The 25,360-nt window shown below is 50.5% G+C and overlaps 1 protein-coding gene across 6 annotated transcripts; it reads left to right on the top strand.

Moving 5' to 3' along the window:
* The first annotated feature begins 12,755 nt into the window (after positions 1–12,755).
* On the top strand, positions 12,756–23,910 carry NAGK (N-acetylglucosamine kinase). Of its 6 annotated transcripts, XM_070573820.1 has the most exons (11): positions 12,945–13,388; positions 14,178–14,331; positions 15,795–15,879; positions 16,024–16,122; positions 16,984–17,125; positions 17,923–18,033; positions 18,744–18,856; positions 21,205–21,292; positions 22,235–22,332; positions 22,835–22,913; positions 23,582–23,910. In XM_070573820.1, the coding sequence occupies exons 4-11, from the start codon at positions 16,063–16,065 to the stop codon at positions 23,770–23,772; spliced, it is 882 nt and encodes a 293-aa protein (XP_070429921.1). In that variant the 5' UTR covers positions 12,945–13,388; positions 14,178–14,331; positions 15,795–15,879; positions 16,024–16,062; the 3' UTR covers positions 23,773–23,910. The 6 variants fall into 6 exon arrangements, with proteins under 6 accessions (XP_070429918.1, XP_070429917.1, XP_070429921.1 ...); XM_070573817.1 differs by lacking the exon at positions 14,178–14,331 and having other exon boundaries at positions 12,756–13,029; XM_070573816.1 differs by lacking the exon at positions 14,178–14,331 and having other exon boundaries at positions 12,766–13,077.
* Positions 23,911–25,360: the final 1,450 nt, after the last annotated feature.

The following is a 25,360-nucleotide window of genomic DNA, read 5'->3' as shown; positions in this document are numbered from 1 at the left end:
CCATCCTTGTCACATGCCTGGGGCCCCAGCTCAGGTGGCTGAGTTAAAGAGCTTTCTAGTGGCAACTCCTCAGAGGGCTCTGTTAAGTGCCTCAGCATTGTCTTGAGCTAAGCTACTAGGCCTGGCGAGACCGTGGTCAGGGCAAGGGGCTGGGGAATGATAGCAAAGAACAGGGAGGGGGACGGGAAGCAGTCTGGGACCTTGCATACATCACATGAGACCCTTGAAGATCCCTCCCTCCCTCTGTCTCTCTCTCTCTGTCTCTCTCTCTCTTTCACCACCCACCCCCCGACACGCACATGCACAGCATAGCCCCTGAGCAGGGTTGTAGGCAGGCAGCCGGCTGATGGCAGTCCAGCCAAGGCTTGGAGCTCCTCTCCAAGGAGAGGAGGCAGCCCCATTAGCCAGGACAGCAGAGAGCCATCACGTTCGCTTCTGTCTTTGGCATAACTCGGATCAGTGGAGTCACGACTGGAGTATCTCCTGTCTTTATTCAAACAGCCCTGGTGGTCTACCATGATAGGAATCCCGATTAGAAGAAAAGGGACAGCTCTCTCTGTCAAGCTAGCTCTCCTCCTTAGGGAACAAAAGAGGAGGGTAAGATGAATATGTGAGAGGACTAAGAAATGTCAAGGCCCAGAGGAAGCTAATTCTATCTTCCACTTCCCAAAGCAGGCCCAGTGTCATCCTGTATTTGAACACCTTGGCAACTCACTACCCCATGAGCTGTGAGGAAATCTTTCCTTATACTGAGCAGATTGGCCCAGTTTTCCTTCTTGGGACTACTCAGAAAAAGCCTATATATCTGATGTAATATAGTTATTAATGGGTAATATTTGTTGAATGCGTCTTTGCACACTAAGTCCTTTGTACAAACTCTCTCATTTAATCCTCACAAAGATTCTATAAAGTAGGTATTATTTTTATATCCATTATACAGAGGAGGAACCTGAGGCACAGAGAGGTTAGGTAACTTAATCAAGTTCACACAGCTAGTAGGTCCCAGGCTAGGTGACCAACTGTGCTCATATACCCAGGACACAGGACTTCCAGGAAAGTCACAAGCAAACTGAGAGGAGTTGGTCAACCCAGTCCCTGGTCTTTCTGGCACTGGCACCCCCATGCTTAACCACAGAGATACTATCGAGCCACATACCATGCTGCAGGAACCAAGGCCAGGAACGGACTGCAGCTCCATGGAGGAGAGCCAAGGTCATCACAGCACCAGCCACCAAGACTACGAGAGCAAACACTGTGCCCATTGCGTCTTGGTGTTGGAGTCACCAAGAAAGACACAACACAGTCCAGCACCGGATGGAACGACGCTTCGCTCACACAGAGAAGAGACAGAGCAAGACCAGCGTCAGCAGTGGGCGTCGGTCCCTCATGGCCAGTGGGTGCCCGACGGCGGGTGCGGCTGACGCAGGGCTCTTGGTCTGTGCACACACCTCTTGCGCCACAGCAAGGAGGACCCTGACCCCTCCTCTGTGGGGTCTGAAATACAGAAAGCTCAGGGCGTGCCTGAGGGCCATTGAGGTACAGGCTAAGCAGAACAAAGGAGCACACAGTGAACTTGAAACAGGGACAGACATTCCCACGCGGGGTGATAAGGCCAGCACAGGCTGTGTAGGCTCTTAATCTCTCAATGAGGAAGTGTTTCAGGCCCAAGGCCTGTGCTCACATGGCCCAGTGAGGGTAGAAAGACTGTGCGTGTGAGAATGCCTCTCCCAACAGGTACACCGCCTTAGAATATCCTCTCTGCAGATATTTCACACACCCACACACTCCCCCCAAGTCCTCTCCTTCATCATTCCTCACAGGGAACGCTCTCACATCCCTTTGCCAGCCTCCTCCGCTTTTGCACACTTTTCACGGGAGCACACCCCTCTCCTCCCTGTGCTCCCGGGGGGCAGAGTCAGGCGCTCACAGTTGAGGGGAACGAGCAGGTGTAGGCTGAGGGGCTGCCGCTGGATCTCCTCTTTTCCTTTTTCCTTCCTAACAGACACTCTATTTTGTTTAGAGCAGCAATGGACCCTGCTTTTCAAAACAAAACAAAACTCTTTTATCAGCCTCAGCCCACCCACTGGAGGAGCGGGCGGTGGCAGAAGGAGGAGGAAGTAGGTGCATATGAAATTCAAACCACACGTGGGCACGGTGCCCACGGGGGAGCCCTCCTTGCCTGGGCGTTCTCTCTGTCTGTTCACACAGAGGCAAGGAAGCTTGGAAGTTCCTCCTCTTTCTGTGGTGTTCTTGCCTCAGACACAGATTCCTCAGCCTCGCCCATTACACCTTGCCCCATTTTCCACCTGGCAGCCTCCTATTCATTCTTCAAGACCCAGCTCATAGATCTCCTGAGAAGGCTGTGAGAGCATGCTCATTTCTGTATCCCCAGTGCCCAACCCAGGCCCTGGCATGAAGAAGTGCTATGGTTGGCAAGAACCATCCCACCTAGAAAGCTGGCCTCTATGCCAGATTTCTCCCAGGTCACACTCCACCCTTGGAGAGGTAGATCCTTGGCTCAAGCTAGCCAAACAGATTCCCTTTCCCAGAACTGGAAAGTGGGCCTGAGACAGAGTTGGATCAGCCTGTGTATAGTGTGTGCCACTTAGCCATTGAGATGCTAACTTGAAGCCTGCCATGTGGATGACAAAGAAGGAAGCCAGGCTGAGGTGCGAGGGCCTGGGCTGATGTGTGAGTAGGATACAGTCGGGGAGGTGTGGCCTGGGCCTTCCAGATCCCAGTTCTAGGCCCTTCCCATCCCCGCTGCCTTTCCTCCCATGGATTCTATGAGGCACCACTGAGTTTCTGTTTCTTGCAACTCAAGAGTCCTAACTGCCCCCGGGAGGAGGCTCCCAGGGCCCAATAGATACTGACTCAAGGTTTGGGCCCCACCTCTCCTACTGCTGACCGTGTCGACTCTCCCATCATTGTCCAGCCCTGAGTCAGGTGGTTCTCTGTCCTGGCTGCACAACGTAATGACCTCAGACCAATGGAATCAGACTCTCTGGGCTGCCACCCAGGCAGCAGTGGTTTTTCAAGTCCCTCATTTGCACAGGGCTTCCACAGGGCAGCCAGGATAGGAACCATTGCCCTAGGGAGAAGCAGAACATAGGAGGCCATGGGGTCACCAGAGCCCTGGGTACCACACCCACCGCCCCCTCTCAGGTAGAGCTATGGAGACATTGGCAGTGGAGGGGCCTGTGTGTGTGGCCATCCCTGTCAAGCCTGCCTTTCCTCTTCCTCCTCTTCCTTCCAGCCCTTACCCAGCAAAGGGCAGCCCCCTTCCTTCCCAGCCCTACCGGCCATCCCCATGCAAGACACTATGAGTCATGGCTCTGGAACCCTAAAGAATCCTGCTCATCCTGGCCGCTGCTCTGCTCAGACCCTCCTCGACCCCACCCCTGCTTCACTCACCATGCTCTTCCTGCCCCTTTTCTCTGCCTGTCCAGTTCCTGCCAATTTCTCAAGACCCGCTTAACATCCCTCCTCCAGGAAGACTTCCTGAATGCTCCAGCCCATCAAACCCCTTCTTCTCTGGCCTCCTGTTTGCATCCAGAGTCCATGGTCTTCACTGGACTCATTTAATGTAATAAGCCTTCTTGTGACTTCTGGGCTTATTGGACTCTCTAGAGTTGACACGTTGTCTCCCCAGCCAGTCTGTGAGACCCATGTCTGCCCACCCCCAGCCTGACCAAACCCCAGGCGAGGCACGTGGAGATGCTCAGAAGCCCGTGCCCAGGTTGCTGCTCCCAGGCCCTCTCCGTCACCTCCCCCCTCCAGAGTTTCAGTGAGGGGCCCTTCCTTAGGAGGGTCCTGAGAGAGTCAGGTTAGATGGGAGCAGGCTTTCTCTCTCATGCAAAGATGCAACTGTGGCCACTGGAATGCATGAGTCGGGGAGGGGGGTCTAGATTACCTCTTAATTTCCTCCCAAACCTGAAATCTCTGAGCCCAGCACACTGGATGAACTGACTGTCCCAGGCCCCTGCCTGCCCTTCCTCACCACCACCCTCCACGCCCCCTCAGGGAGGGCAGCAGCAGTGACGAGAGTCTGAAACCACAGCCAGAAGTCAGGAAGAGGCCAGAATGAGCACGTGACTGGTTTTAGGGCCACTGGTCTGGCTGGCTGTACAGCAGCGGGGGTTGTGGGGGACAAGGGAGGTGGATAGTGATGGCCAAGGCAAAGCTGAGAGCAAATCTGTGCCCACCAACAGCAGCAGAATTGTATCTCCTAGGAGCTGCTTGAGTCTCCTCGCCAACCCCGTCTGCAGCCTTGATGAGAGTTGAACAGGCAGCTTGTCCCCCGACAGCCTCAGGGTCAGGCTAGGGAACAGGGTGTTACAGACCTCAGAGGCTGGCAGGAGACAAACCTTAAGACCCCTGGTGCACTCACACCCAGAAAGGTACGTTCACAGGGAGGCCCCCACACAGCCAGCACGTGCAGGGGCTACAGAGGGGCCTGGAGGCAGACATATAAGTGCAGGGGCCCCTAGGGACTCACTCATAGACATGTAAACAATCAGGAAGGTACCAGACTGACCTAGACACAAAATACACACATGTACAAGCAGACCAACAGACGCAGGCTCTCAGCAAGACACACGGACACAGGCTTCACACCTGATTCATCCTGAGACACCCAAATCAATCTTCCCCCAGTCGGTGGAAGACTGCCTGGTTTGGCGTGGTGACAAGACTTTTTCCCACCCATCTGCTGCCCTTTTCTTTCATCCACCAACCTCTCCTGGAGGCGATCTGAGGCAGGGCCAGCCTTCGAGGCTCTCTGCCCAAGGGCCGTGGGGTTTGGGAAATGGAAGACAAAGTCTAAAGCCAGATGTTGGCACCTTTGCTGGGGTCTGGACCCTGTCCCTTCCATGGAGAGGAGGTGGGTGGGGCAGTGAAGGCAGGCGAGGCTTCCAGCTTTCCCAAGGCCCAGCCCTGGTTGCTGCAGCAGGCCAGGCCTCTCAAGGGGAAGTCTGGGAGGAGAGACCATGGTCCAAGGTCTCCAGTGTCCCCCTCCAGCCTCTCAGTAGTCCCATCGCACCATCTGCCAGCAGGTCCCATGCATCAGGGCATTCACAGGTAGTCATGCTTCTGGCCACTAGGACACAGCTTCCCGGCCAGTTTTGGGCTCTGGGCCCATGGTCCAGCCTGGCTGTGAGAGCCCTGTTCTCTCTCCCCGGGCAGTAGCCTCTCTTGTGGCTGGCTGCCATATGGACACGGATTGGCAGAGCTGAGGGGCCCACCTGGGGACGGTCCCCAGCCCAGCACAAGCAGGGAAGGCCTCTGTGTACTGGAAAGTAGGATTGGATTTGGGGAGGGGTCAGAGCTGCCCCTCAGAGCCGAGCTGGGCAAGTAGATTCTTACTGAGGGCCATCCCCCTGTCTGGGCTGTCACATGTCACCCCAATTATGGCATCTCCCTCTTCCTCCTGTCCACACCACACACACTGGCAGCACACAGTTCCAGTTCCTCTCACTCTGGCCCTTTGTCTATAGCCCTCCTCCTCCCCATATTCAACAGCCTGCCTCCTTCTCATTTAGGTCAAGGTCACCTCCTCAGAGGGGCCCTCCCTGATCACACTCTAAAATAGCACCCCTCATCCCATTTCTTGTTTCACCTTTCCTCATAGCACTATCAACTACATGTCAATATAGCAGTTTATTTGGGTTTTTTTGTTTATTTGTTTCTTTTCTGTCTCTCCCACTAGAATGTAAGCCTCATGAGGGACTTTGGTCTGTTTGGTCCTAGAATTCCCAGCTCTTACAAAGTAGGCATGAAGTAGACACAAAGTATGCACTAACCATGCTGAGTGAACATGAGCAGGTGTGCACATGCATATGACACACGAGTCCTAAATGATGGCCTTGAGCATGAGCACATCCACCACACACACGTACACACACACACACACACACACACGAGCTTGCACGCAGAGGCTTGCATGCTCTCGTGTCTTACTTGGCCCAGCTCCCCAGATCCCAGGGGGAAGCATTATCACCCACGTTCCCCCATCCAGGCAGCCTCCAGCCGGACTCCACTCAGCACTCCTGGTGCTAACTCGGCCTGACACACCAATCGCACGAGGGGCTTCCCGTGGAAGCGGCGGCAAAGACACCACAGTTGTGGCGGCTGCTAATTGGCTCTGTGTTGGGCCTTGGGTCACCGCTCGGTCAGCCATGGCTGATACCTTCTTCCCACTTGTCTCAGGAAAGGCTCTGCTGTCCCCTCTGCTTAGGGCTCAGCAGGCCACTGAACCGCACATGCCTGGCCACGTGGGACCGGCTGGGCTAGCAAGACCCTCTGATGGTACCCCCACCCCACTCACTCTCGGGAGAGAGCAGAGATAGCTCAGTAAACAGGACTGGCCTTGGGGTGGGCGTTTGCTCAAAGGGTGTGGTGCGCTAACAAGGGTATGCAGAAGGCCCCAAGCCCAAATAGCTAAGCACAACCTGTTACAGTGCCTGAAATGCCACCATTGGAAGGACAGTCCTCTAGGCCAATCTTTGCTCTCCATTAGGGTTTCTCTTAAAATGCACATCCTGTAACTGTGGGGGGGTGGGGAGGGGGAGGGAATGGGAAGAGGAAACACCACTAATTGGAATATTACAACCAATTGATCCTTGCTCATATCCATCTATCAGGCCTCTAAGCTTGATCTTGTTATGCCTCAGACACCCTGTTTCCAGGGATTTTCCATGGATTGCTTTCAGAGTAGGGACAGATGCCCCAGCTTGTCACCATCACACACCATCTCTGAGTTATTAGGGTTCTGGGGAAGGTGAAGTGGCTTTTCCTCAGCCAAGGCAGGGATCCTCAATGGGCGGCAGTCTATCTGACTTTCCTTTCAGTGGGTCTTAGGGGTGGAGAGTGGGGCAGTGCCCGGGCCACAAGAAAGCTCAAGACCTGGCTTTCTTTTTCCTATATAGGGGTGCCCACCTCACTCCCCATTTTCATGCCTCCAGAGCCCAACTGGTACCCTTTCACAGTTTTGCCAGAGCCCAAGCTTCCTCCCAGTTCGGGACTAGACTAGCTCTCACTCTCCATGCCATCTTCAAATCTTGCCTCCTCCAGGAAGGCTCCCCTACTGCTCCTCTGGCCAGTCTCATCTATAAGGGATATAGAATCTTCAAGCAGTTATACAGGGCTAGTGGGCTACAGAGGAGGGCATCAGGGATGTTGACCCCCAGGTGTTGCAGACTGGGAGTCACCACACTAGACCTTTCAGCTGCCATTGATGATTGATAACAGAATAGACTCTCTGTCCAGGGGTCATTACATTCCTAAGGAACTCAAAAGAACAAAGTTATCACCTTATAGCAGGTGGGAGGTATGTATGCAAGTAGGGGCCATAAAATCTATAGAGCATATATACCTCCTAGAGGGTGCATATCCAGCTGGGTTAGCTAATCAGAAGTGATTCAAAGTTACAATATGGCTTCCTTTCTATAATATGGCTTCCCTTATGTCAACCTTGTGTTGAGCTGGTATCAACTTGAGAGATCCTTGTGCAGATGGAACTGTTCTGTCTCACAACTGAAGTGGTGGATACACGAACCTACACGTGTGATACAACTGTACAGACACAGACACACCAACACACTTGTGAACATGGGTACTGGGGAAATCGGAAAGATTGATGGGTTGTACCTGTCACTCTCTGGATTGTAATATTGTACTATAGTTGTGCAAGATGTTACCATTGGAGGAAAATGGGATCTCTCTGTACTAGTATTTCTTACAACTGCATATGAACCTATAATTGTCTCAGTAAAAACTATGATTTTTTTTTAAAGAAATGTAATGTTATAAAAGGGGACTATGAGTTCCCCACATTTGCCAAGGGGCAAGGCAGGAGGCTGGGAGAGAGGAGGCTCCCCCTTTACCCCCTGCCCACCCCACCCTTGCAGTAGGAACTTCCAGGGACCTCTTCCAGAGGAGGCCTGTTCTGGGAGAATCTGACCTCAGGTCTGGGCTGCATAACCCACCCTACTTCGAGTCCTTTGCCCCTTTCTCCTGGGACATAGAATGTTGGCTGTTCAGAAAGTTCTGTGTCCAGGGCTTCAGCTAGGCACCAAAGAACAAATCCTGATGAAGGAGTGGGACAGGCCACGGGGTGAAAGTCAGTGAAACGTATCCCACTGGCTTTGCATGTCCCAGACTTCCTACAGGAGGTTCAGCCTCACCGCCCTCCCTCCATACTTATCTCTGCATTTCCTGCTGTACCACAGTGTCAGGAGAGCTAACCGGGTGGGGTCAGATGACAGAATTGGAAATTCTATGATTATTTGAGCACCAGTGGCCTAACCCATCATGACCCAAAGCAAGTACCAAGTGCCCCTAATCCACGGAGTAATGGGGCGGTCTGGTAGAGCAGAAAAGGCTTTAGAGTCAGAGAGAACTGGGCTCAAACCCCAGTTTGGCCCTCTTTGAGGCCCCTCACCTCTGAGAACTTCAGCCTCTCTAAAATGGGCATACAGTTTATCTTAAAGGGTGGTGTACAGTTAGGTGACATGAAGCTCCTTCTCTTCTTTCTGATTCCTTGAGACAGCAGGATGAAGGGAGAGCCCTGGAGCCCAGGAGGAAGGAACACAAACCTCCTTGACATCTGCCAAGGGGACAGTTTCCAAAAATAGCTATGTGGGCTGGGCAACTGGAGGCTTCATGGGGCCTGGAATCTCAGGAGATGTCAGAAGACTGGGCGCAAAAGAGCAGAAGCCCTGATGGGAAAACTGCACGTCTCAGCAGACGCCCTGGGCTGCCCCTCCTTACTGCCCCTGCAGCCTTGTTTAACCCGGCCCTCAGATGCAAACGAGAGGAGCTAAGAGGAGGATGACTCTTCAGTCTTAGTTAAAACCTGAAATGACTGAATTCACCTGTAAGTGATTAGATTAAGAGTGGAGAATTGAGACAGAAATCAAATTTGATTGTAAGAAAATCATTGCATTTTTGCACCCCTGAGTTTGTGGTCTATAAAAATCGGACCCGCTACACAGGCGCACATTTTCATATATGTACTTCTAAACTGATATACACAGACCATGGATGTTTCACACACGTACAACATCCATCCACTGTGCTGGTAAATGGTTAACAGTAGCTTTCTGGAAAACAATAACAACCACCTGATTTGTAGCGGTTGCTGATTTCCGTGTTGTAAATACTTACACCATGGCAATTTTGAGCCACCAACATGATATCACCGAATGGAAGTTAGAAAGACATACACAATTAGCTCTTTGAGAGCTAGGCAAGCCAGCTCCAGCACAACGCTGCAAAGTTACCTTTCTACATCTATGCCTCTGCTCAAAGGTGCCTAGATACGCAGGATTGCTTAGGTTCCTTTAAGAATCGAAATTCTAATTCTGTACATATCCTAGTACAGAAAAATGCATAATTTTTATATCTCAAATACATGCAATGTAGACACATTAGTCACTTAGAAACATATACAAAGACAAGTTCACATTGCCCTGGTATGAGTATTCATAACACAGAAACACAAATAAACATGTGTACATTTACAGACAGATTGATACAAGCCAAAACATGCATATAAACGCAGACATAGACACCCACATGCTCAGGAAAAGGGAATAAACCAACCTGATTTTCTGGGTTTGCTGCCCTGGCCTAAGGCCCCACGCTTCTCAGAACCAGATCTGATCAAGGCAGATAACGTGCCTCTTTTCCTTCCCCTCCCTCAGGTGGCTAAGAAGACTAGAAGGGCAGACTGTTTACTGTGATTCTCCTACAACTGCTTCTGCACTCTGGGGCCTCCGTGCTCCCCGCCCGGCCACTCCTGCCCCTTCTGGGTTGTTCCTGGCGGTCCTGCAGGTCTGGAAGAGTCCTTCCCTTGCTTTATAGCTATCAGCGTCTGAGTCCCACCCCCACCCTTAGTAAGGCAGCCCCTCACACTCTCTCTTTCATTGTAGGAAAGCCAACTCCAGTCTCTGTCTCGGCCTTCATCCCACATCAACAGAGGGGAAGGTCAGCATGACCCCCCACTTGGATCCCTCCCCATGACTTCTGCTCTGCCCTGTCTGTTATCACAGACTGGCAAAATTAATTTTAATAATATATAATTTTAACTATCTCCAAAATATTATCATTTCAATATGTAATTCATATAAAAATTATTGGAGATAGTTTTACATTCTGTTTTGGTATTATATCTTCCTTGTCCATCTCCTGCCTGGGCTATGGCCCCAGCCTTCTGGATGTCTCCCTCCTCCAGGCTCTTCCCTCCCATTTGTTCTGCTATAAGGAACCTGAAAGATTAATCACCCTAAAGCACAAGGCTGAGGTCACACACGTACTGATAACTTCCCAATGCAGGACAGATTAGGGCAAGATCCTTTTGAGGCCCCTTGACCACTTGCGCAACTCCCGCTTCCCCATTTCACAATTTCTCTTCTGTTTTCTCCAAACATCTTTCTCTATCCAATCTTTTCTGCAAATTGTCTCTGCCACAGAATCTGCTTGCTCTCTTCTTTAATTCACAGTGGAGCATTTACTACCTCTCATGTTTGTGATACAGTGCTTTATCATTTATAAGCCCTCTCAAAACTATTTATAGACCTCCTATGATCTGCCTGGGACTGAGGTTAGCCTTGGAAATACAGTGGTGAGTAAAAACAGATGCGGTGTGTTTTCATGAACCAAGTCAACAAAACCTCTTGAGGACCTTGGGCCCCAAAGTCCTCTGCCCAAAATCATAAGTGGATTTGGAAGGGAAGATATTTTTCCACTGTCCTTTTTATCTTCCCTAACCCCTCATGGAAGTACGGCCTCCCTGGAGTCTTGGGGACAAAGTGGAGAAGACAGAGAACAAGAATGCTGCTTGCAGATTCTTAGAGGATTTTACCAACCTCTGAGCATGCAGCTGCTGGGATGTTGCAATTCCAGCACAAAGGCGCAATACACTTTCACAAGACCAGACAGAGGTTAACACTTGTCTGCACTGTAACATCTTTCTTTCTTTCCCATTACAGTAACTGCCCACACCTCTAACAAGCAACATCTATCATTTGTGCGAGCCTAGGCTCATTACTTTGATTTCAGATCCTCAGTTTCCTGACTTATAATATGTGGTTAGAAATCTCTGATATTTTCATGGGGTTGTTAGAATGACCAAACAAGATAAAGATACATAAAAGAGCTTTGTAGAACTATAACATACAACACAAATGTATAGTAGTAGTATTAATCTTTTATTCAATGACGTTTTCTTCTTTAAATCAATCATGTGCCATTATTTATTCATAAACAACTTAGTGACTTTGAAATATTCTGGTCTGGATGAATAGGAGACAAGACATAGAACAGTACTGTACAATAGAAATACGTGAGCCACAAATATGAGCCACATGTGTAATTTAAAATTTCCTAGGAGCTACATTAAACAAGATGAAAACAGATTGGCAAAATCAATGTTAATGATATGTAGTTTTAACCCACTATCTCCAAAATATCATCATTTCAATATGTAATTTATATAAAAATTATTGGAGATATTTCTATATTCTGTTTTGGTACTACATCTTTGAAATCCTGGGTGTATTTTACACTTACAGCACATCTCATTTTGGACTAGCCACATTTCAAGCGCTTAGTGGTCACTGTGTTGGACAGCACATGCTAAGAAGTAATGTGAATAAAAATTAGTTATGATCTGTGTAGTACTTTATGGTTTCCCGAACTCTTTTAATATTTAAATCTCGTGTTAGCCTCAGTAGGTGGCTGTTTATCATCTCCATTTTGTGGATCAGCAAAAGCAGTAGCAATTATGTGTAATTCATCCAAAATTATCAGCTAGTAAATGGTGAACTCAATCCTTGTCTTCAAACCCGGGCACTTTCTCTTGTGCTCCCTTTTCTAAACAAGCAATACAAAGGGAAACGTGAATTTTATCTTACATATAAGTTCCAAGGCTCCTTGCACTAGCACATGAAAAGCCACATTCTCAAAAGCTTCCAAAAATCTCCTCTCCTCCAAAAATTCTGCCGAGTTTAATCTCACTAGAATCAGCACCATTATTGTAAAAATATGTGTCTGTTGGATTAAGCATCTTCCAGCTCTGATTGTTATGGATGTAAATGATACAGGTGAATGTGAAAGACGACAGGAGTGGAACCATATTAAAACAGGGCCGGGGCAGCTATTCCAGAGGAATTGCCTTGCACGTCTTCTTTTCTTTAACTTCCAAACTGGACCAAACAACCAACATTCCAAAGAAGCCAGTAAGGACAAAAACATCCTGTTTGTGAAGACTAGTGGAACTGGAATTTATTCACGTCCTGATCGCTAACCAATAAAGGAAGCACAAGTCCAGCTTTTTGCCTGATGATCGAACCTCAAACCAGTCTATGAGGCATAAAACTAGCCTGACCTCATCTAGCACCACTGAACTCTTCTTTAATACAACTCACCTCATCCTTCCTTTTCCCCGTAAAAACCCTAAGCCCCCTCTCCTGTAATCGGGACACTATTTGGGTTTCTACCTGAATCTGTGCTCTTGGAACTGAGATTCTTTGATCCCAAATCAACGCTTTGCCTCTTAAACTGCTTCTGTTTTTGTAGGTTGACGGGAGGATAAAAAAAAGCCTATCCCTCTCTCTGATTCACTATCACGTAGTGATTCACTTTTTAATTACTCTTACAGGTTACATTGTAGTGTTTCAGCGTCCCAAATGGGTAAGAAATAAGGTAAAGACTCCTCTCTTCTAGTTTAAAAAGCACACATACGCCAAATGTTCATACCGAAGCATAACCAGTCAGGGAAAGAAGCTCCTAGCGCAGGATTTCCCTATAAGAAGAAGGCAGGCAAGCAGGGGGCATGGGGATGGGAACGGGGGACAGGCCAGCTTGAGGACTGCCCTGCGAACGACTTGTCCCCAGGCTGATGTTCCCGAAGAGATGCCAAGGGCAGCTGACCGCCTCCTGGCCCGCGAAGCTGCCCCTCGCGGGCCCAGACACGCCCGGAAGAGCCCGCGGACGCCCGCAGGAGCCCCAGCTCGACTCCCAGACCTGGCCAGTGTTTTCCCGCTTCGCGCTCCCTTTCCTTTTTCCGACCCTGTTGTAAGGAAGGGGAGCGGGGTGGTGGCTGGAGGGCAACAACCGGCTTGTAAAACCGTATCTGCTAGTTTGCCGGGTAGTCTATGCCCCGCAAACACCCTGCAACGAGGAGCTGCAACGGGCCGGTGGTACAAGCTGGGCTGCCAGGACAGCCTGGAAGGCTTTCGCCCTTCCCCAGGCAGCCTCTAGTTACTCCCGGGTACACGGTCACACGAGTACAGAGGGAAGCCTGCGTCGGTGTTTGTGTGTGCACGTGCAACTCCCGCCACCGCCGGGCAGGTGTTGGATTGAACATTAGGGTTCACAGCTTAAGGGTAGGCCTAACGACCCCGAGACTTGCTTGCGCCGCTCCCCTGAGCCCACCCCGCCACCCGGTAGGGGGTCTTGCCCTGCGTGCGTCACTGTGTGCGTCACGGACAGCCTACGTGGCTCACAGCAGTGCGCATGCGCCAGGCTGGGCTGCCAGCAACTTCCGGGTGGTGAAGAATGGGCAGGGCGGTGACGTGTCCAGCGGGTCCCACACGGACACCCCTTTCTGGCTCCTCCGTTTGGGCTCTGGTGTCCATCTCCGGAAGTAGGGTCCCGGGGGTGGGGAAGGGCTGGCCGGGTCCGAAGGCGCCGCTGAGGCCCGCACTCGCTCAGCCCGAGGACTTGCCGGGGCGGGGCCAGCCTGTGGTTCGCGGCGCCACGCCCCGCGCACGCGTCCTCGAAGTCAGCTGGACCGCGCTGGCCTTCACGTGACGCGGGGCGGTGCCGAGCGGGCGGGAGGGAGGGAGGGAAGCGCCGGCCGGAGGGAAGCAAACGGCGGGAGCGACGGCGGGAGCGGCGGCGGCGGCTGGAGCGGTAGCATGGCCGCTCTCTACGGGGGTGTGGAGGGGTGAGTGCGGCCGGGCAGAGGGAGTCCGGGTGGGCGGCCTGCAAGCGGCCTGGGCCACAGTAGGTCCGGGGGCGGGACCGAGGGAAGGCTGTGGCCCGGCCCGCAGGCTGGTGGTCCCCCGCATCAGGGTCTGGCCACTTTGTGCTTTTGGGCTGCGTGGCCTTGCGGACGAGGGGTGTGTGCACGCGCGGCGATGCCCTTCAGCGCGCGGGCATGTGCCTTGCAGGGACTGCGTGTACCACGACCACACCCCGGGGGGGTCCTTTGTGTTTCACGGCGGAACCACGCCCCTTTCTCCCACGAAAGACCTGCTTCAACGACCCCCGCTGGAGAAGTTCCTTTTACCCGTTCCCGACCCCGCAGAGAGTTTTGCAGAACAGGTGTCAGGTGTAAAGTTGCTGGTCTGGGGGGTGAGGAGTGGGAGTGTGGTGGCAGCTGTGACAAAGATCTTTGCCGGAGGGTATCTGGGAGCTGGAGCAACTCCGAGCCAGAGTGCTGGCCTATCCTGATGCCTGAAACCTCTCCATTGTTGTCGGCACTCCAGGCTCCTCACGATAGATCCAACCGTCTGTTATTCTTGCGTTTTTCCTGCTCAGAAGCTTCTCTACTGGGCTTTTCGTAATAGCTCTTGCCCCTCGATTTGAATATGGGCAAGACTTTTGCCCTGTCTGGGCTTCAGTTACCCCATATGTATAGGGAGAGTGATGAAGGAGATGATCGCCAGATCCCCTGACGGTGACAACGTTCTGTGAATCGGGGTGTGTCAAATCAGGGCATAACAGGGGGTGGTTGTTGTCTCAGCCAGGGCACTTCCTTTTGAATCTGAGATTGGATCACTTCTTTGGCAGCCACATCTCGCTGTTGACTCAGAGACCCCAAGGTCTTTTTTTCACATGCATCATTAAGGTTAATCTCCCCCATCCTTAATCTATTGCACTTTTTAAAAGAGACTAAGTACAGGAGTTTGCATTGATCCTTGTTATATGCCTTTGTAAGATGTGACCCACTTTTTCAGTTTGTCAAGAGATTCTTTTGGACGTTCAGTCTGCCACCTCGTGCATTAACTGTCCCTTGAAACTTCTTGTCGTCTTTGAGTTCGGTCAGCAGGTCTTCACTGTCCTCTTCCGATAGTCCTAAAAGTACTGATGAATAACGAAACATACATCACTCCCCCGCAGACCTCCCTCCAAACTCCCACTTCCCTCAGTAATAAGCATTTGACCATTTAGTTGCTTAAGTAGGTATAAACTCTCCCTGCCATCTGGTCAGGATTTCTCACAAGGGTGTCTTGAAGACCTTGCAGCTGGTGCTGAGTCTTGAAAGGCAGCCTTTAGCTATTGTGAGAGAAGCAGAGAGATGTGCCATTCTCTTTAGTCACATTTACTGAGTACTGCCTCTGCCAGGCCCTGTGCTAGGCGTGAGACTAGATAAACGATCTAGAGCCTAACCTAATGGAGCTTGTAGTCTAGCAGGAAGCAGGCAAGAAAACTACTAATCACACTGGATACAGAGGAATTTTTGAGAGTTATGGGGACACTGACATGGCTTAACTAATGGAGCCAGGTGGGGAGGGCCACACTTCAGGGGTTTCAAGGATTAGGTGATATATAAGTAGGGTCTTGCAGGATAAGTAGGACATCCCCAAGGGAAGCTGAGCAGGAACTATGTTTCAGTCCAAGAACACAGCAGACACCAAACCACAGAGGTGGATTTGGGAATGGTGATTGGGTTTGCTAAAGCGGTCACCATTGCCCTGGACTCTGTCTGTGACAAGTACTACACAAGCTTAGCTGAACCTGCAGGTTTTTCTGAGCAAGACTGAGTGCCCCCTTGTGTTCTGTAGGGGAGGCACACGGTCCAAGGTCCTTTTACTCTCAGAAGATGGGCAGATCCTGGCAGAAGTGGATGGACTCAGCACAAACCACTGGGTAAAGGCCACACTGAAGGGATGAGCGGGCTTGGTTGTGGTTTTGTTCTCTGTAACTCCTGTTAAGGTGGTGGCTGGGGGCTCGTACAGCAGCCTGTAGGTCATGCAAGCCTTCGTAACTCCTCCTTCCCTTGATTGGGGCCAGCTGATCGGGACAGACAAGTGTGTGGAGAGGATCAACGAGATGGTGAACAGGGCCAAACGGAAAGCAGGGGTGGATCCTCTGGTACCTCTACGAAGCTTGGTGAGTCTGGGGTAGAGCCTGAGAATTAAGTCACAGTGACGCTGAGACAGCGGGTTTGAACTAGATGAGTGAGTGACTTGCAGAGGGAAAGGCTTTGAGGGCTTAGTCTCTGGTCTAGAAACTCACATGATCTTATTCATTCTTGTGGCTTCAGTTGTCGCCTACAAGCCACAAGGATTGGAAGAGCACAGAGTTTTGGAGAGCCACTGAGTGCTTGGTTTGCATCCCAATTTTGTCATTTCAACAGCTGTGTGACCCTAAGCAGGTTACGTACCTTCTCTGAGCCTCAGTTTCTTCATTTGGAAAATGCAGATAACTAGCTATCTCAGAATTGTTGGGAAAGTAAAATGACATGATACATCCCAAGGTGGTTAGCGTAGAGCCTGATCTATAAGCACTTGTTAAAATTTAATTAATTAATTAATCAAAATTAAACGTTAGCCGTTATTCCTAGCTCAGACCTTTCTCCCAAGTTGCTGTAGCTCTGGCTAGTCCCTGGACATACCCTCAGTGAGATGTTCTGCAGGCCCAGTGTGTATTCCATGGAGTTTATCTTGCCTCAACTTATCTCGCTGCAACTTGCTCTCCTGCCTGATTTTGCTGTTAAGGGCACTCCTGTCCTCCCAAGCTCGATACATGGCATTATTGAATCTCCTCTCTCCGTCCATTCCTGGTCCAGGTTCTTGCAGCCACATCCTTCTCATGGGTCACTGTGTGGGGTGGAAGGAGGACTGGGGCTACATGAGCAGGATATGCCCAGATGTAAAGAGCAGGGGGCAGGCATCAGGAGGGGAGGGGGTTGAGAAAGGAGCTGGGTCTGGGGCCCTGCTCGCTCGCTCGCTCACCTCCCGCGTGGCCTAGGGCCTATCCCTGAGCGGTGGGGAGCAGGAGGACGCGGTGAGGATCCTGATCGAGGAGCTGAGGGACCGATTTCCCTACCTGAGTGAAAGCTACTTAATCACCACCGACGCCGCCGGCTCCATCGCCACAGCTACGCCGGATGGTGAGGAGGTGGAGGGATGGGTGAGGTTGAGAAGTGGTGTTACTGGGAAAACCCCTTAGATGTAGCTGGCAGAACTTGCTTTGCAAAGATCTGGAAGGTGGGCTCCATACTCCCCCCAGTTCTTTTCATTAGCTTAAGTCCCTGTCAGAGCAAGGACTGGACAGGAGGGGGCAGGAAGGGTATCTTGATGGGAAGCAAGGAGTGGAGTCAAACACGACTCCGTTCCAGAGCAGGGCGCCCCTGGGGCAGTGCAGTGTTGAGATGCGGCTGGCTGGTGAAAGCAGTAAGTGCTGAGAAGAAAATGGGAGCAGCTCTGTGATGGGAGCGTGAACAGCGTTGGTATCATGGAATGGGCATTTGAATCTCAGCTCCTATTTTGCCAGCTGTCCCATCTCAGAGAAGTTATGGAACTCTGAGTTTGTTTCCTCATCTACAAAATGGGGGCAAGTGTATTCATAAGGTGGCTTAGGGTTATTGAGTGAGTATCACTGTGTGGACGGGGTGGTCCCTGGCACATAGTAGTACCAAATAAAGCAGGTAGTCACTTGAAGGCTGGCTGGGCAAGGAGACAGACTCAGGTTCCTCTTTGTCCCCCAGCGAAGGGCTCTTTGTGATTGGAGTTTCTATGAGACCCAGGCCCTCCACCTTCAGGCAGGAAACTAGTTGGGCTCGGTTTCTACAAAACTGGGTGGAGATCCCTTTGCCTGGGGCTGGTTTCTGTTCCGTCTTTCCTCATTCGGAAGCTGTGCTTTGTGCAAGGCCTTGGCCACACTGAGCCTCCTGTGCCCTTTTTCCAGGTGGGATCGTGCTCATCTCTGGGACAGGCTCCAATTGCAGGCTCATCAACCCTGATGGCTCTGAGAGTGGCTGCGGTGGCTGGGGCCACATGATGGGGGACGAGGGCTCAGGTGAGCTCATGCCAGCAGGGCCTCCCTCAGGGTCCTGGACTCTTCCCTTCCTGCGTCTCCCCATCTTCCTCTCCCCTACCATCGGCCAGTTGACCCCTTGGGACTCTCTGGGGACAGCTTCTGAACTGATGGTTCTGAGTAAAGAATAGTGACTATCATAGAGATGTGAATGCTGAACTAGTGGCTGGTCTTACTCTTCAGCAGTGATTTGTACCCAGGATCCAGATTCATGCCTCAGCATAATAGATATTGCCTACCTGTGTTGACTTTTGGAGTCCTTAGGGAGGAGTTGACACTATGCAGGACAAGGCCTCAGATGCCAGGAGATGCCGTACCAGTCTGCTAGTGAGAAAGGGTATAGAAACTCCACTCACCATCACCTCTTCATCGGAAGCAGGTGTACATTTTCATAGGGGCCCTTGGGGTCCAACTCATGGCAGTGACTCCAGTGGTTTGAGTGACACCAGACTGACCTTGTTTTATTTTTGGGTAGGAACTGGTGTGACACAGCCTCACCTGTTCTGTCTTCCCCCTCCAGCTTTCCCTTCTGCTGATCAATCAGATACAGTTTAATTAGAGCCCCCAGGCTAGGAATTGGGACACCTAATTTGCTGTAATACCCAAGGTGGTCACTAACACTGTCTAGGTCGGGGTTTCCTTCCCTGTGAGCTCGGGGAGTTTGCCCCATCTTAGCCTTCTGCTCTCTGCAGCCTACTGGATTGCACACCAAGCAGTGAAAATTGTGTTTGACTCCATCGACAACCTAGAGGCGGCTCCTCATGACATTGGCTACGTCAAACAGGCCATGTTCAGCTATTTCCAGGTACTCCCTCTGCCCCTGGTAAACACTCACACCTGGGATAGGGCAGTGGGAGCTGAGCAGGAGTGAATGCAGGGGAGGCACTGGGTGAGTGAAAGGGAAGTTGGGGTGAATTGTGGATCTGAGTTGTAGGATGGAGAAGTCGTAGGTGAGGACAGGATTCACAGTGATGTGGGCAGTGCGTTCCAGGAGGGTGTCAGGCATGAGGAAAGGGTAGGCTGGGGATAAGACTTCATTCTTGGGCAGCTAGACGCTGCTGGGAGGTGAAGGCAGATACCGTTTTAGGCTGGAATGAGAGGTGCAGGGTGAAATCATGAGACAGTGCACACAGAGACAGAGACAGCAGGTACAGTCTGAGCACGTGTTGGACAGTAGGCTGCTTCTGGCCTGTATGGGTCAGAGAGGAGAACTCGTTAAAGAGGTGGGCAGGGAGAGTTCTTGGGGAGGGACAGCCTCCTACCCAGGGCATTGGAGATTGACTGTCCTTGCCTGGGCCATGCTCATTTGTAGTGGGTTAGGAAACAGCGGCTGTTAGCTGGACCAGAGGTCAAAGGTGGGAGAGGAGAAGGAAGATAAGTTTATTTGATAGACATCTCTGAGTGACAGCCATGTAGGTGAGCTGGGGCCTGGACCAGGGAAGGAGATTAGAGATGCTGGGAAGTAGGACCTGTGTTCTCATAGCTCAGGGATTGATGATTAAAGAGGAGCTCTGGCCTGGGCCAAGGTGAGGAATAGGGAGGGACCAGGAAGAGAAATCACTTCCTATAGCTGATAGCTTAACTCTATCCTGACTCAGCAGATTGGTTCTAAACCCTACTAATATGTCTACTGCTCCCTCTTTTTATCCTTTAGTTGTTCTTGTAAAGTCATTGCATGGGTTAAATGAGATAGTGTGTATAATATGGTTAATACATTGCTGTAGGGGCTCAAACTTTAGCCCTCCCTTCTCCATTTTAATAGTGTGTGCTGGGCAATCACTGGTTCCTCAGGACCTTCAGAGGCGTTATGGCTGTGTAAGTTTGTTGGAGTGGAAGAAGGACCTTCTTTGGTCAAATAAGTTGGGGAGAAACAAATAGATTTCTTGGGTCAGGACTTCTCAGAGCCTTTAATTTGCTAATGTGCATTGTGACTCTAAGGGAAAAGGTCCTTAGATTCCTTTAACCGAAAAAGTCTTTTCAAGAGCACCTCAAGGAACTATAGAACACACTTTGGTGAGCACAGACCTGTGCTCTGCTGCTCCAGGCTAGTCTGTAAGAAGCAGTGGAGTCCATGTTGGGGAAACAGAACTTTCCTCAAATGAGAAAGCTAAAATCCTTGTACTCTCTAGAGCTTAAAAAAACAAACATGGGCCAGCCCCAGGGGTCTAGTGGTTAAGTTTGGTGCGCTCCACTTGGCGGCCCGGGTTCAATTCCTGGGTGTGGACCTACACCGCTCATCTGTCAGTGGCCATGCTGTGGCAGCGGCTCACATAGAAAATAGAGGAAGATTGGCAACAGATGTTAGCTTAGCTCGGGGCGAATCTTCCTCAGCTAAATAAATAAATAAATGGATAAATAAATAAATAAATAAATAAATAAATAAAATCAACAAACCAATGTTACCGCATTTGACAAAAAAAAGAAAGAAACCCTAAGGAGACAGTATCATTTCTGAACAGAAAGCCATATATGTAGTTATCATCTCTTTTAAGTGATTGCCACTATGCTATCAGTTGTCAGCTGTAACTTCTCTAGGAATCCTATCAAAGACACATGAGCTTCAAAAGAATTAATTTTTATCAGGTAGAGATGGATAATATCTGATTTAATAAAAAAATTAGAACATCTCATTTTTTGTTTTCCCTAATACATAAGTATTATTATTTTTTTTTCTGAGGTAGATTGGCCCTGAGCTAACATCTGCTGCCAATCCTCCTCTTTTTGCTCAGGATGATTGCCCCTGAGCTAACATCTGTGCCCATCTTCCTCTACTTTGTATGTGGGATGCTGCCACATCATGGCTTGATAAGTGGGGCTCGGTCCAGGCCTAGGATCTGAACCAGCCAAATCCCAGGCCGCCAAAGCAGAGCATGTGAACTTAACCGCTATGCCACTGGGCCAGCCCCCATAAGTATTCTTTTATTAATTAATTTTCCTCAAGAAAAGAAGGAATACATTTTTTTATAAGGTCAAGTGATCAATGTATGAAAAATTTATATTAAGCAAACTAAATAAGTATGGCTTTAAAAATAAAACAACATTATTCTAGCTTTTCTAACAGTAGAGACATCAGGAAGACCAACTTGGGTGAGCAGATTGGGAATTTTCCTTCGCTTCTAATGACTTATCTTGTGTCATTTCTCTGTCTCTCAGGTGCCAGATCGGCTAGGAATCCTCACTCACCTGTATAGGGATTTTGATAAATGCAGGTTTGCTGGGTTTTGCCGGAAAATTGCAGAAGGTACTGGAGGCTGGGCAGGGTTTTATTTGGCTTTGTTCCCCAGACTTCCCTAATTAGGGGGTGGAGTAGGGTTCAGATGGGGACTGGCAATTTCCCTTTGACCAAGTGACCTCAGTTCTCTGCCACCATGGGCCTTAGTTGGAGGCTGAAGGACATGTGGGTTATGTTGACAGTTGTTTTATATAACCTATGTTGACAGCTATCATGGCCTGTGCAGGCTGTATGTCTGTTTCTGAGAAATTTATAAAGTAGTTGCCCTTTGGGCAAATCTATAACTTTTTCTTTTTTTTAAACCAATGATATGTAAAGAACTAGGAGATCATGGAGAGGTTAGGCAGATTTGGTTGGGTGTCAGGAGAAGCTGAACCATAGGGCTTGTACATTACTCTTTCTCCACTTTATGGTCCATACTCCCTTAATTTGGATTCTTGCAGCCTCAGGGCATTGTAGGCCCCTCTTAGATCCTGCTGGACTGAGACCCTTTCAGAGCAGAGCTGGGAAGGGGCTGACCAACAGCAGACTGTTGGAAGTGGGTGGGGGCCCCGGCAGGAGCACCAGCCACCTGCTCGAGTGGAGTCCTGGGTGCCCAGAGCTGAGAGACCTTCAGGGACAGACTCAATAACTGAGCGTAAGCTGGAATACAAAGCAGGTGCCAGTGTGCTCTGGTGGGGCTGCCCTTCTCGGGCGCCTGGAATGAGCCACCTCTGTACAGGACACCCCTCCTAGGCTGGAAGTGCCTGGTGAGGGCAGGGGCAGTGAGGACGGAGAGGCAGCTTTGGAGGCTTGCTTACCCACATGCCACGAGGTGGGCATCCATTCCTGACTTAGACGTCTGTTAGTGATAGGTGGTCCCCCCATTGCTGCCCTGCAACAGAGAGAGAGAATAACTCAGGACTGGCGGCTTCCAGGTATTCACCACTCCCTTCCCTTCTCCTCCCACAGGTGCCCAGCAGGGAGATCCCCTTTCCCGTTATATCTTCAGGAAGGCTGGGGAGATGCTGGGCAGGCACGTTGTGGCAGTGTTGCCTGAGATTGACCCGGTGAGTTGAGGTGGGAACTGGAGACTGGGAGCTGCTGGGCCGGATTTGGCCTTTTCTCATTAGGGATGGGACTGTCCCATCAAACTTTGTAAATTGAATATGATTTTAAATGAACTTAGGGTGTGAGAAAAATTCTGTAGAAAGTCTGTAACAAAAAAAGTTCTTTGATCCAGTGCCTCCCCTCTGGTTGGTCTGTAATCTTTATTTATATGTAGTAAATTGGTTTAATGTGGTACATGCACGGTCCCCTTTTCGTCAGTCATGCTTCTGTTTCCCCTGCTTCTTTCCTTCCTCTGTATTGTTGTTTAACCCTTTTCTTTTCCCTTCTCTCCCTTGCCTTTATGAATCTCCCCGTTTTCCTCCCTTTTTTTCTTGAGTCCACTTTCTGGTTCTTGGCTAGAGGGAGAGTAACTGAGATAGGGTGGGCTGACCTTAAGAAACTACCCCCTTTAGCACTGGAGAGGCTTTGTCGCCCCCAATATCCATTTCCGCTCTCCGCCAGGTCTTGTTCCAAGGGGAGATCGGCCTCCCCATCCTGTGTGTGGGCTCTGTGTGGAAGAGTTGGGAGCTGCTGAAGGAAGGTGAGTACGGGGTAGGGGCAGGAGGGAGCAGGCAACGGCAAGGGATGGGGCTGGAAAGGAGGTGGCCCAGGAAAGCTGCTTGCCCCAGGGAGGACCTGGGCCCTGAGGCCTGGACAGGCTGTTGATGCTTCAGGCCAAGGACCTCAACTTTCACTCTGCCAGGGAGCCTTTTACAATGTCCCGTCCAGCTTCCTTGAACTCTTAAAAAGATGTTCTTTTCCAAAGGATTTATTAAATGAGCCCCACTTTAAAGATGAATCTGACTTAAAATCAGAGCTCTGACCAGCATGTGGTGACATCCCCAGTCAGCATGATCCTAGCCAGAGAGAATGAAACGTGCCTTCTTCATTCACCCTTGCAGCCTTGTTTCAGGTGGCTGTGTGATTTCCATTAGACTTTCTGAAGTAGCTTGAGGACCCCTGTTGCTACCTTGGAGTTCCTGGCATCAGCTGCTCGGCAGCTGCTGGCTCCAGTAGCCCACAGCCGTTACTGGGCTCACAGACCCTGGTGCACCATCTGTTAGGGACTCGGCACGTGGGCCCCTCTGGGACTCCACAGGAATGCCTCCGGGCCTGGGCTGCTGCTTTCCCTCCCTCTTTGTCCTCTCCTCCTCCCTGGTCTCCACCAGAAGCTGCTGGTCTCCTCTCACCCCTGTCCTTTTTCTCCAGGTTTCCTTTTGGCGATGACCCAGGGCAGAGAGATCCAGGCCCAGAGCTCCTTCTCTAGCTTCACCCTGATGAAGCTGCGGCACTCCTCCGCCCTGGGCGGGGCCAGCCTAGGGGCCAGGCACATCGGGCACCTCCTTCCCATGGACTACAGCGTCAATGCCGTTGCCTTCTACTCCTACACCTTCTCCTAGGGGGCTGGCCCAGGCTCCACCCCCTCCAAGCCCAGTGGACATTGGGTGCTGGAAGGGAGGAAGCTTTTTCTTCTTTTCCTTTTTTTAAAAAAGAGAAACACCTATAGAAGAAAATAAACGCACTTTACCCACTCCCAATTGGATTGTGTTATCAAGCACACTTGCTGTGTACATCCTCGGTGCACCTGCCAGCCCATATCCCAGAGGGCTCAGGAATGGTTTTAGCCCAAGGTTTAAAGCCCCACCCCTAGGTGCTTGGCCCGTGGTCTGGAATCTGTCCACCATGCAGTTGGGCAGATAATTTATCTGTGTGCCACCCCTGCCCCACATTAGCGTACTTATATGCTATGTGGCTGCCACTTAACCTGTGATCTCAGTTTTCTCCTATCAAAGTGGGTAGTGATCCCTGCCTGACCATTTTCAGTGAAACTAAATGTTCTTCATGCAAAACATCACCGAGAGTAACCTTAGACATACCACAGTCTCCTGATAGTCCCATGAGGATTTAGGGGACAGGGGACAGTTTTAGTCTGGGAGAATTTTTACCTCACTGGATATGGTACTTAGAGGTAAAAAGGCACATTTTGCAGTTTTTCCACTTGAATGAGTTCTCGAGAGGTTATGAAGATGGCCAAGATCTAAGAAGGGCAACCAGACAAGTAGGTGGCCTACCTGTTCCTAGCAACTCCTAGCCTGTCTCTGCTTAGTGTTTGACACTTCATGTTTGTTGTGTGGCACCAGGCATGATGAACATCTGTGAAGAGCAGACATGGTTCCTCTGGATACTGTGGTTTGATGGGTAAAGACAAGTCCAAAGCTTTCTGTTCAGCTGCTCATGCTGCTTGGTGAAGTCTATAAGGCACAATCTTTTTTTTTTTCCCAGGAAGATTAGCCCTGAGCTAACTGCTGCCAATCTCCCTCTTTTTGCTGAGGAATACTGGCCCTGAGCTAACATCCATGCCCATCTTCCTCTACTTTATATGTGGGACACCTACCACGGCATGACTTGCCAAGCGGTGCCATGTCCGCACCCAGGATCCAAACTAGTGAACCCCGGGCCGCTGAAGCGGAATGGGCGCTCTTAACCGCTGCGCCACCGGGCTGGCCCCTAAGGCATAGTCTTGATCCACAGTGGCTGCCTCTACAGTGTTGAGAGTGTGAGCCGTTAGAAGGCGTGGGCCATGTCCTGGACATCAGTTCTCAAACTTACGTGCATCAGTTATTCTAGAGCTGGTTTTAAACTCAGATTTCTGTCTTCTCCCCCTTCCTAAGGTGTCTGATTCAACTGGTCAAGGATGAGATGGGGAATGTTCATTTCTACTAAATACCTTGGGTAATTTCTGCTGCAGAGGTCCAGGATCTGCACTTGAGGGAGCTCTACTTGACAGCTTTTGAGTTCTGAGTAGGCCCCAAAGGGGTCATGGATACTTGTTTCCTAAGTCAGATGACACTGTTATTTCACAGTGTGGAACAGAAAGGCAGCCACTCTCATCTCATCACCTCTAGCCCAACACCGCAAGCTGGAGCTTTCAGCAATAACAACTCAAGCCACGTCCCTTTTGAAGGGACAGCTAGCCATAGTCACATC

Source organism: Equus przewalskii, chromosome 14, assembly GCF_037783145.1.
Source record: "Equus przewalskii isolate Varuska chromosome 14, EquPr2, whole genome shotgun sequence".
NCBI classification, from domain to species: Eukaryota; Metazoa; Chordata; class Mammalia; order Perissodactyla; family Equidae; genus Equus; species Equus przewalskii.
Note: the sequence above shows the minus strand (reverse complement) of the source record. Positions and strands in the feature narration are given on the sequence as shown.